The sequence below is a fragment of the Limulus polyphemus genome, unplaced genomic scaffold (genome assembly GCF_000517525.1).
Source record: "Limulus polyphemus unplaced genomic scaffold, Limulus_polyphemus-2.1.2 Scaffold1641, whole genome shotgun sequence".
NCBI lineage: Eukaryota > Metazoa > Arthropoda > Merostomata > Xiphosura > Limulidae > Limulus > Limulus polyphemus.
Genome location: NW_013667251.1, coordinates 180,915 through 193,740, shown reverse-complemented (window position 1 = coordinate 193,740; position 12,826 = coordinate 180,915). Strand labels below are relative to the sequence as shown.

General features: G+C 36.0%; 1 protein-coding gene across 6 annotated transcripts in view; it reads left to right on the top strand.

Moving 5' to 3' along the window:
- LOC106464407 (tyrosine-protein phosphatase Lar-like) overlaps window positions 1-12,826 on the top strand; it is a 129,545-nt gene that overhangs the window by 60,397 nt on the left and 56,322 nt on the right. For all 6 annotated transcript variants that reach the window (XM_022392101.1, XM_022392099.1, XM_022392102.1 and 3 more), the window contains one exon: window positions 3,575-3,859. In XM_022392101.1, coding sequence (XP_022247809.1) covers window positions 3,575-3,859 — 285 coding nt within the window. The remainder of the gene's footprint in view (window positions 1-3,574; window positions 3,860-12,826) is intronic.

The window sequence follows — 12,826 nt, the reverse complement described above, 5'->3', positions numbered from 1 at the left end:
GCACACCACGGGTATCGAAACCCGGTTTTTAGCGTTGTAAGTCCGCGGACATACCGCTGTGCCACTGGGAGCTCTTTTTTTTAATTTTTACTTTTGATAAAGATGCAGATACTTTCATTACAACTTTGTTAATATTATCACGTGCATCATAGACAAAAAACTAAATTATAAACGAGGACAGATTTACAACTTTAATATATACGTGTCATTATAAGTTTTGTATTAATTTTTTAAATTTATTTTCATTATTATTGTTGTTGTGTGTTTCTTCATATTTTTTTTTTCATCTACCTACGTTTTTGTTTGTTTTAACACGGTATATCCGTGATGGAATGGAACTCCAGATTTAAGCGTTGTAACTTCGTAAACTTATCGCTGACCCACTGGGAAACGTTTCAGATCTAACTACCATTTGACCACAGATACTAAATTGTTTTTGTACCACTTTTCTTTTGATTAGTTCATCACGGATTTCAGCTCAGGAGTGTGTAAAAATCACATTTCACTTCTATATTTTGTTTGACACATGTCTCTGCTTCGAAATCTTATTTAGTGTGACAGCTCGTGTGTTAAGGTGGACCTGTATTAGGGAAATTGGCTTATATTGTTTGTTTTAGCGCAGAGCTACGCATTAGACTACCTGCGCTCTGTCCACTGAGGGAGGACCGAACCCAGAGTTTTAGCGTTGTAAGTCTATAATATCTGCCAAATTAAAGTCACAGTAGAGGAAACAAATGCTTGTTGTTGAAACACAAAAAAAGAAAGAGAATGACATTCACAAAGAACACACACACACACACACAATATATATATATATATAATTTTGTTTGTGTAATATTATCTAATATTTTATACTTTTTTGATGTAATGTGCTCACAAAAACTATTTATCAACATACGAATACTTTTTTTCTTCCTGGTGATTTTATTTTAAAACGGCACCTATGTCAACCAAATGTCTACATGAAATCTGTGCTATTGCCAAATGTCTATCTGAAATCTGTGTTATTTGTGCGCAGTATCAAACAACTCGATTTTATAGTATAAGACACCAGAACTAGTGAAGCAACCGACCTTAATAGGCCTAACAGTTTGATAAAAATTATGTTTGACTGGAGATTCTTTTATTTTTAAATCGCATTCCTCTCAATTAATCCACTACGAATTTCAAATCAGTCTAGCTGATGAGTTCTGATGTTAAATCAAATGTTTGTTAAAGGACAGTGACGTGTGACAGACGAAATATAGGCCTGAAATGTTTTTTTTTTTAACAATTGTGACTGAAATCACTAATGGAGTACTTAAAAGAAACGCAATAAAAAACGTTTGCAGTCAAACGTAAGTGTTCTTTTCATCGTATTTATTAGATTATGTAGATATCTTATTCCACATTGTTTTACTTTTTCCACTAGAAACTGCTACGTCATTACTCCACTATTTAATACAACAATACTTAAACAAAGAGGACGAAAGCCTGATTCTTTCGAACACTTATAAGAATGCGGATTATTTATTTCATTGTTGCCATTGATTTACCCTACAAATTATTTCAAGTTTCTATCTTTAACGATTGAATGAGACAGGAGTTCACACAGATAAGCACCCAATATGACATACTGTCGTCGCTTATTTATATGATATCTCACGAAAAGTGCTTATTAATTACAAAGTTACTGTTAACCTTTTAACTTTTTTTTACCCAGGTTTTGGCTTTTCGCTTTCGTCAGAGTACGTTACAATGTCGTTAAACTATGTCATTGATTAAAATTAAAATAATAATTCAGTATCGTTGTTTAAATTTATTTTTACTTTCTTATTGCTTGAATTATGATTTATAACTTTTCGTAGTGAGAATTTTTGTTTTATACTCCTGCCACTTTCAAAAAATGTTAGTTAATTATACACTCACAAAAAAAGGACACTTTTCCCAAAGCGTGTTGTATTATATAATTGTAAGTAATTGATGGTTTGTGTTTTGTATTTATTCGATTTCACCAAGATCGCGGTATTGTGAATGTTACAACATACTCTTATATACAACAGGTCTAGACAAATGTTTCTCAACCACCAGTTTGCGGCCCAGCGCACGTTCGTCACAACCACCTTACCTATCCACGGGATTCACAGAAACAAACAAAAATGTCAAATATTCATATGTAAATCGCAATGGTTTTCGGTGTTATTGCATTTTAGTGTCCACGACAATCTAAGGAGGCTGCGAGGCGGTCCCTGGTTGCTGTATCACCAACAAAACCCTACAATAGGTGGTCCCTGGTTGCTGTATCACCAACAAAACCCTACAATAGGCGGTCCCTGGTTGCTGTATCACCAACAAAACCCTACAATAGGTGGTCCGTGGTTGCCGCATCATCAACAAAACCCTATAATAGGCGGTCCCTGGTTGCTGTATTACCAACAAAACCCTACAATAGGTGGTCCGTGGTTGCCGCATCATCAACAAAACCCTATAATAGGCGGTCCCTGATTGCTGTATCACCAACAAAACCCTACAATAGGCGGTCCCTAGTTGCTGTATTACCAACAAAACCCTACAATAGGCGGTCCCTGGTTGCTGTATCACCAACAAAACCCTACAATAGGCGGTCCCTGGTTGCTGTATCACCAACAAAACCCTACAGTATTCGCCAACCGTGTTTCAGTGGAAACAATTTCTCGAAACACAGTGTTACCTTGTGTTATATTTATGTGCTTTTATCCAATTGATCCCGACGTTTGGCGAAGTATTTTAAGTTTGTTTATATTACCAGTGTCTACTCAGTGGGTTAGGAACATGTTTACCGTGCGGTGTATTATCCCCCGAAAATGTAACAACAATGCTGTTTCGGGAAATGACGACCAGCGAGTGGCTTAGCTTCCCTGTATAATAGAAAGTGTAGTTTTTATATAATTCCAGAAGCCCACATTCCTACTCCATTGGAGTGTGGATTTTTAAATAGAACAAAGGACAATGCCACGTTCCTCTTCAGCATATCGTATTACATAGAATTGAACGTGGTGAAATGGAGGTTTATTCTACGCGTATATCAGTGAAATCTATACTTCATGTCGTTCTATTTAGTGTAGGTAACGAAGTTCGATAAAGACACATACACAAGTACGGAGAACTCAAAAATGATTTGTAAAAAAACGCCAATTCTCCTGTGGAAGTTTAGTTATCAGTAAGTGTTAGCACACCAGTCTCCCTGTGGGTGTTTAGCTATCAGTAAGTATTAGCACACCAGCCTCCCTGTGGGTGTTTAGCTATCAGTTAGTGTTAGTACACCAGTCTCCCTGTGGGTGTTTAGCTATCAGTAAGTGTTAGCACACCAGCCTCCCTGTGGGTGTTTAGCTATCAGTAAGTGTTAGGACACCAGTTTCCCTGTGGGTGTTTATTTGTAGACGGCTTCTGAAGGGTTTTCACGGCCGTTCTCCCGATGAAGGTCAATTTTTGAAGGGTTTTCACGGCCGTGCACCCGATGAAGGTCAACCTCCATCCATCATTCTTCTAGAGAAAAAGAGCAACAAACTGACAGTATTTTTTTCTGATTTATTTATTTATTTATTTTCATTTGCAGATCCTCCCCGAATTGTGATAGCCCCCAGAGACCAGACAGTGGTCAGCGGTAGCATCGCTAGTTTCGTCTGTACAGCTTTTGGGAATCCTAAGCCTATGATTGAGTGGCGGAAAGATAACCGACGAATAACTACCCAACGCTATACAGTTCAAGAAATGCCCAATGGCTCCGTACTACGGATAGAACCTGTACGCCCTGAGAGAGACATATCTGTCTACGAATGCGTAGCGGAGAACGGAGTAGGAGAGCCAGCTAAGGCAGCGGCGGAACTAAAGGTCCTCCCTGGTAAGTTATTTTTCTTGGGGCTGTAGTGTTTGAAGCTCTAGTTGGGGTAGTGAATAACGTTGTAAGTGTCGTTACAGTGGTACTTTGTACTATGAGCTAAAGTCATCCAGTCGTAACAAAATTCTATGTTTCTTAAGGACACTTATAAACTTAAGAATGGTTGTGATTTTTGAACGTTTCAAAATGTCTCAAAGTCTAACTTGCTAGTAGTTGATATTAAGTGTGAAATTACGTCACAGTAAGACTGGTAGTTATTTTAATCACGTCTTTCTTTATTGGCCCATTAATGGTCTCCATGGTTATAGTAGCATATCATCCATACTTCATCTGTTTGCCGCAGACGACGAGATTTTTCGCTCAGTACCATATTTCATCAGAACGACTATATATTGATGAGCTATTATTAGATCCTTGAAACTCGATTTATACAGTAGACGATGTATTGATGAGCTACTATTAGATGCTTGAAACTCGATTTATGCAGTAGACGATGTATTGATGAACTATTATTAGATGCTTGAAACTCGGTTTATACAGTAGACGATGTATTGATGAGCTACTATTAGATGCTTGAAACTCGATTTATACAGTAGACGATGTATTGATGAGCTACTATTAGATGCTTGAAACTCAATTTATACAGTAGAGTATGTATTGATAAACTACTATTAGATGCTTGAAACTCAATTTATACAGTAGACTATGTATTGATAAACTACTATTAGATGCTTGAAACTCAATTTATACAGTAGAGTATGTAATGAGGAGCTACTATTAGATGCTTGAAACTCTATTTATACAGTAGACGATGTATTGATGAGCTACTATTAAAGTCTACTGTATAAATTGAGTTTCAAGCATCTAATAGTAGTTTATCAATACATAGTCTACTGTATAAATTGAGTTTCAAGTATCTAGTAGTAGTTCATCAATACATAGTCTACTGTATAAATCGAGTTTCAAGCATCTAATAGTAGCTCATCAATACATCGTCTACTGTTTAAATTGAGTTTCAAGCATCTAATAGTAGTTTATCAATACATAGTCTACTGTATAAATCGAGTTTCAAGCATCTAATAGTAGGTTATCAATACATAGTCTACTGTATAAATCGAGTTTCAAGCATCTAATAGTAGCTCATCAATTCATCGTCTACTGTATAAATTGAGTTTCAAGTATCTAATAGTAGCTCATCAATACATAGTCTACTGTATAAATTGAGTTTCAAGCATCTAATAGTAGTTTATCAATACATAGTCTACTGTATAAATCGAGTTTCAAGCATCTAATAGTAGCTCATCAATACCATGTCTACTGTATAAATCGAGTTTCAAGCATCATGTATTGATAAACTATTATTAGATGCTTGAAACAAAATTTGGGGGCTATATCCTCACAGAAGACACAATGCAGAACGCTCCTTGTATAATTTTATACGAAAAGAAACACTTCAGTGTTTTCAGTATGTTATTAGTCAATCAATTCCATGGTTGGTCATCTTTTAAATGTTGGCACAACGTTAATCGTCACTTCACAAAAAAGCGCTTCAGCATACTCAAAATCAACGGGTTGATTTTTTTTACACTAACTCTAACTGTTTTATACCAAACTGCAGAACTGTGATGGTAACCAGTGATTCTTATTTCATTATCAATATGCATATATGTTTTTTCAGCTACTCATTTTACAGTTACCGCTTTCAGGGTCAGGCATGGCCAGGTGGTTAGGGCGCTATCTGAGGGTCGCGGATTAGAATCCCCGTCCCACCAAACATGCTTGCCTTTTCAGCCATGGGGGCGTTATAATGTGACGGTCAGTCCCACTATTCGTTGGTAAAAGAGTTGGCGGTGGGTGGTGATGAATAGTTGCCTTTCATTGTTAAATTAGGGACGGCTAGCGCAGATAGCCCTCGTGTAGATTTGCGCGAAATACAAAACAAACCAAACCGTTTTCAGTAAGTGAGTGGTTAAACATTTAATAACTAATGGTAACTGAATAACGATGAACGTGCCGCTAATTGCTAACTTAAACTTCTGTTTCAAAATATTTCTTTTACTTGAATATAAGATAGTCAAAAATAACCTAACATACATAGAAAAGAAAAAAAACTGATGATTCTTTATTAAAAAGTAAAACTTTGCGTTCATATAGCCCTCTTAAGTATGCATGTGCACAAGTTTTTTTTTAAAGTGACTGTAATTTGATGTAAAATAGAACAACCTGAGAACTAGCAGAATATAGCTTTTCTCAAACCTATGACGTAATGATATTTGTGTTTCTTTCGTCGCGCATGCTTACGAACTAGTATATCTGCTATTTACTGATTGAAGATAACAATCTTGCAAAAGCTTAGGGTTGGCGTCACACAAGCTTTCTCCAGCAAGTGAGTGAATGAAATAAGACACGCTTTTCTACTCGTGTTCTGCTTGAAATAATACACGTGCAGTGTACTTGTGTTAAAACTTTAGAACTTGTGAAAGGCTTTAATGTAAGGTATCATGTTGGCTAGCCATTTTTATGAAGTTCTACTTTGATAATCTCCATAAGCACATCATAGGGTGCGTGCTGTGTTAAAAAACAATTATTCTCGTTCCGCAGACGTTTTATTTTCATTTCCAATGTTACACTTGTCATGCTAGTTATGTCAGGTATATGAAGGTGATTCATATCACACAAATTGGAAACGTTTCGTTGATTTTATGTGTGGAAACAAACACACAGTTTAATTTGTAAATAAACTTGTGTTTTATACATCATCTTCAGAAATCTTCTTTGAGTTACACTTCACCATAGTTAATTTTGGCGACAAGTTGGAGATTTGTGTCCAAAGAATGTTGTCTGTCATCTTAACAAGATGCATAACCTTAATTCCCACTCTTTAAGACGGTAATAAATATAAAAATAGTAAAGCTAGGAGATGGGCTAAATTGACGTTTCGCTTCTGTTGAACCTGACTGAATACTTTTCTTCTGTTAATACTGCATAGTTCGCAACTCGTTGCCGCAAGAAAGCTTTCACCGCTATAGCGCCGTGGGTGTGCTGTACGAGATAAATATCTCTGTTTTATCTGACAAGTGTAGCCCAAGAGTTGGCGGTGGGTGCTGTTGATTAGTTGTCTTCCCTATTGTCAGTATCAGTTGAAAATTGTGGATAGTTATATTAGATATCGTTTGAGATTAAGTGATTTAGGTATAGTTTGACACTGTAAATGTGGATTCAGATTAAGTGAATTAGGTATAGTTTTACACTGTAAACGCTGTTTTAACAGGTCAATATGGTTAATATATCTCAGTCTCTTTTCGTTCAGTTTTCTAAGTTGTTTGGTAGGGTTGGGATTAGAATACGATTGGGAAGTTGTAATGGAGAGAAGGTTTAGTTTGAGGAGAGTGGAAGATTTTACTATAGGACGTGAAGGTTCAGAGTCATCAGGTTTGGAACTTAGTGGAGAATTTCTAGGAATATAGTGGATACCAGAAGGAAGGTTGTTTTCAAGGTGTGCAGAAGATTCGGCTTTTGGAAGGAGAAAAGTTTTAGAGATTGTGAAGTTTGGAAGGTCATCAGGCTCAGGGCTTACTAGAAGGTTATTAGGAATAAGAGTGGAAGCCGTAACTTCTGCATGAGTAGAGTAGAAGGGTCAAATGTAGACTTTGGAATAGTTCCAGGGGTAGTAGTGATGGAATTTGGAAGTATAGAAGTGTGGCATACAGATGTATATAGTTTGTGTTGAAAGGTTGTGACTAAAGCAGGCTTCGTGGATTGGGTATTAGGTTTAGGGCTTAGGGAAAGGTTACTAGAAATAAAATTGGAAGCTGTAACTTCAGCATAGGTTAGACATTTAGGCGTAGGCACATAATTAGAGTTTAGTACAGTTCCAGGAGAAACAGGATTTGGAAGTGTAGTAGAGGTGTGGCATACAGATGTATGCTCTTCGGGTTGAGAATTTTTAATGAGATAGGGGTATGGGGAACAGAAGAGGTTGACGGAGATTTAGGACTAGGGGTGTTTGGTTGGAGTATTCAATATTAGTTTGTAGGCGAGGAAGAATAAAGTTGGTAATAAAGAAGTGGAAATTATGGGATAGGGAAACGATTCCTTGGAAGGAAAGGTGTAAACTAAGAAATGTCTCCTGCTTTCAAGTTAGTGTTGTAAAGGAAAGAAAAGCGTGGGTTACGTCGACATAGGTCATGTGCGAGAGCGTTGAATTTGTCAGTTTTGATTTAAGGTGTCAGTAGTACAAAGATAATCAGTATGTCTATTAACGTCACGGTAAATAACGCTTGAGAAACATACGCGAAGGTTAGTACGGAGAGTCAAAATATGTAACAGTAAGGTTTGTAGGTCATTAAAACAGTCATAAGCGGTTTTTGAGTTCCGTTTGAGGTCGTTAGTTCCAACATGAAGAATTAGGTATTTGTTTCTTTGTTCTCCTGAAGAAGAATAGTCAACTATTCGAAAGCGCTTGAGTTTTGGGTCTTATTTTAAATTTATTGCACTTTATATGTGATTCTTTGTGCTAACTTTTTTATCAAGTCACATATCGTTTGGGTATGTTTACTCGAAAATTCCGAAACAAAAAACATGCACGTAGATTCTTCATTAAAATATTACAAATACGTACATTTCAGCCATTCTCAATGTAGTAATATCTCTATATTTTACGACCTTTGGCTCATTAAAGCTTAATATGGATGTCCTAATTTCCTAATATTAATTTAATATTTGTCTATCAATGATGTTTAACTCTGTGTATTTAATGTAAATATACCTGCTTTCTTTGACGGACTAAACTTTGAACTTACTTCTTCTAATTATGTTTAACAAGGTACGGAAAATTTGTCATATTTTTGAACGAATATTTTAACAGTGTAGCTGTGTGCATGTATTCAAACACTTCTCTCTTGTAAAGAGCAACATTATGGGATTGTTAGTAGAATACCTTAACACTGTAAGCTTATATATCCAGTTAGCTACCTATCAATCCATCTGTTTATGTCATTTTGATTACGGACCCCGCTAAATAAATTTCGGTGTTCGTCTTCAAGGTTACATCTTGTACGAAGTCCACGTTGAAAGTGTTGTAATGCAAACAGACATTAAAAAAAGCTTGTTGTGTGTGGTCCAGTGAGCTTACGTATGAACCAACTGAAGTCCCACGTGGTTTTAAGTATGTACATATTGTATGTGAAAGAAAAAAAAGAGTTGCATGGACGCGTTAATAAACGGACTCGTGAAAGCAAGGAGGAACTGTGAATTATTCATTTGCTTCGTAAGAGTAGAACCATTTGACAGGCGAGCTGCACATCATCGTCAAACTGACTTGCTCGTTACTGATGCTAGCTTGATTGGAAAGTGTGAGTTCACCATGCATATCACAATCTGTCATTTCATAAAGAATCTAGGCAATTTTGTATTCTGGCATTATCGTATTGGTATAATAATACATCAAGCTCTTATACGAAACATGGTACAGTTCTAATAAGTCTTCTTTTTACGTAGTCATCTTACATGCTTTAGTATTCAAAACTTTCATTTTTTTTCCATAAAATATGTTAAAAACTTGCAAATAATTTATTGATGTATTGTTCATAGTTTAACGTGCCAAATATTTCTCCTAGAAATCTTCAAATTAGATTTTAAAAAGTCTACTTTTTTTTTTTTCATATTTCCGGGAGCCTGAAACGTGTCAGTATCCGTGTTTTTGTTTCCCGTTAAGATTTATACGGAAAGTTAAATGTTCTTTATAAGAACGATTTGCATATGCAAATCTAGTTGCACGTTGCAAGAAGTACGAGCTGCGGTGCATCGGGTGACATATTTAACACCTATTTAGATTTGTCACGGTGAATATTTTGTATTTGACAGACAAGTGACGTCAGAATGGATTTACTGTTAGAATTTATTTGACCTCTCTTTCCGAAGAGAAATATTTACAACGCAAGATTTTTTGGCTAAACGACAGAACATCGTGCTCCAAAGCAACACCCATTACCAATCCAGAGCAACGTCCCTATCCGCATAGTAAATCCCTTGGTTACGAAAAAGAACCCTCCCATTATGAAAAAGCTGGCTACCTCGTACTACTTACAAATATTAACAAGGATTTTAAAGTTAACAAAAGCTAACACACTTAGAGCAACACCTCGAAATCAATAGCTATTTACCTGTATAAGTAAATATATGGTTTTGATAACACGTAAATCATAACTATTATATTTTTGATTAAAAGTTTTCTCGTTACGAGTGCAAGATTGGTAAAGCTCTGAATTTCAGAGCTGGTGAGCCGGGTTCGAATCCGTGCAATACCACAAAACATTCTCGCACTTTAGGCCATGGGTGCATTTATAAAAGTTGCAGTCAATCCCGTAACGTAAGTGGTAAGGCTCTGCTGACTGGCTCCCTTTCCTCGTTGGTCAATAGTTCTAAGTTAGGGCTGTTAGCGAATAGCCTTGGTACCTTTGCCACAATACACATAATTCTCATTACTGTTAAGATGAAAAGTATTATTTCTTACTGGTACAGTTATCTAAGTATAAAATGTGGCTTATACAAAACTCGTGCAACTCCTGTAAAAGACTGTTTGCCTTGTTTGTATACGCTGATGTATATAGTTTAACATATAACACTGTCAAGAAAATAGCTAAGTTTCTTTCGCCATAGTTATCTGTTGTTTTGGGTCATTCACCTAAAGGTGTCACATGTACCTTTTTGTGGGAAAGATTTTTATGTTGTACATTCTATGAAAAATTAGGCAGTGATCCTTTCCATTGGTGATCCTTCGAAAATTTAATCTTCCTTATTTTCTGATAGGTTGGTAAAAAGAGCAGCAAAATTAGGGACGGCTAGCGCAGATAGCACTCATGTAGCTTTGCGCGAAAATAAAAAAAAAACAAAAAACAAACCTTATGTATATAATGCTATGTTTTCTCGGTCCGGAACAGATTTCTGACAGGTACAAAGAACTATTTAAAATAAAGACTTCGTCCCTCGTAAATACACTTTTTTTGTTTTATCACTCAATAAAGATTGTTTTATTTTGTTATACATTATGTCCAGTCTCAAAATTTTCAAACTTAGTTAAAGTCAGAAAATTTGGATTTGTTCTCGGGTACATTTGCTTTTGAACCCCCTGTTATTCTGCGGAATCTACCTGATTACTCTTAGGGGGAATCACTGCACCTAACGAATAACACATGCTCACCTTCAGTTTGTAAAACCTACTTTCCAAATGCAATTGCTTCCCAGAATAAAAAAAAATTAAATGTTTAAGCTAAAATTTTAACCGAGGGTATCCATTTTTATGGAGGGTTGTAATAATGTGGTTTTCTTCTTTCTTCCTTCTTTTTAGCTTTTTTGGTATTGTTTATTCTTGAAACTTGACTTTACACTGTTGGGATGGTTTCATTTATAGTCAAGGTATTTATTCATATCTCTGGGTTCCTGTAAACTACTCGGGTATGAGTTATATGTCTCACGCGAAATAATGGGGGTTTATTTTGTTTTTATTTCCACCGTGAATTGTATCACGAGATATTGTCTGTAGTGTTTGTGTTCGTATTACCAATGCATCTTCAACATATCTAAGCCAGATTGTACGGTGTAGAGGAGCTGATTTGAGGTTATGACTTCGAATATTTAATTTATAACTTAATGAGTATACGTAATAGAGGCGAATCTGTGGCTAGGCCTTCTTTTTGTTGGTAGTATCTATCATTATGTTGGAAGTACGTTGTGCTGACACAGAAGGTTGTGATATCTGTTATCTGGAGATTGTCAGTTGGTTCCTTAAGAGTTCTATCATTTTTAAGCCGTGGCAGAGTAACTGTAGTGTGTCAGGGGTTGCTATGTTAATGAAGATGTTGGATACGTCAAAGCTAATCATTGTACCTTGGGGGGGGGGTCTCGTGCTTCTTTACATAATCTTTACAAAATGGATTGAGTTCTTAGTATATAAGGATGTTTTACCTGTTAACGATAGTATTGTATCTACCATATATCTAGCTAGGGGATTACGCAATGAAGCTGTGAAATTAACTATGGGATGGAGTTATTCATGAAATTTATATAAACCATATATAAGGTTGGGGTGTACTGTTAGTTGTTTGAATGGTTTGTTCTCCAAGTAGGTTCTAGTGTTTCTTAAAGAGATGGATAATTCTGTGTTAGCTGTTGGATTAGACTTGACCTCCTTATAGTGGCCATCTTCAACTACCAACAAAGGAGGTGTCCTTCTCAGGACTTTTCTGAAGACGGGAACCAGATTAGTAGCCAAGACTTAAAATATAAATTAGTTAGTAATTAGTATGTAGTTATAAATATAAAAAATAGTTACTAATTAATAATTAGACTTTGGTAATAGTATAGTTTAATGTTCAGCTATTCAGACATTGGGTGTGATTTTTTCTTCTAAATGCATTTGATGAGGGAGGAGATACTGTGCCTTGCAAACGTATTCACCCCTACAATGTTTCCACATTTTGTTACCGTCTGAGCTTGCAATCACGAAACTTTCAAATGGGACGTTATATGTAGAATCTACACAATCTACTCCAAACTGAGAAAGTTAAAAAAAAACTTATATTATGTAAGTAAGTTCGATTTTCAAAGAAAATTAATATATTCTCAATTGTATAAGTATTCAATGTCTTTGCTACAGCAATCCTAAATAAGTTCAGGTGCAAAAGATTAGTATCAAAGGTCTCAAAATTAGTGTAATGGTCTCTGTCTGTGTATAATCAAAGTGGTTTAACTTGAATTCAAAGTAAATGCATCTTTTCAAGCCACAACTCACATAGTGATACGACAAATTAACCATGAAGACCAAAGAGCTTTCCAAACAAGTCAGGGATAAAGTGGTAGAGAAGCACAGATCATGAGAATGTTACAAGAAAATTTCAGTCCCTTTAAGTACGGTGCAGTCCATTATTAAGAAGTGGAATGTGCTTCATACCACCTGGTCACCACCCAGAT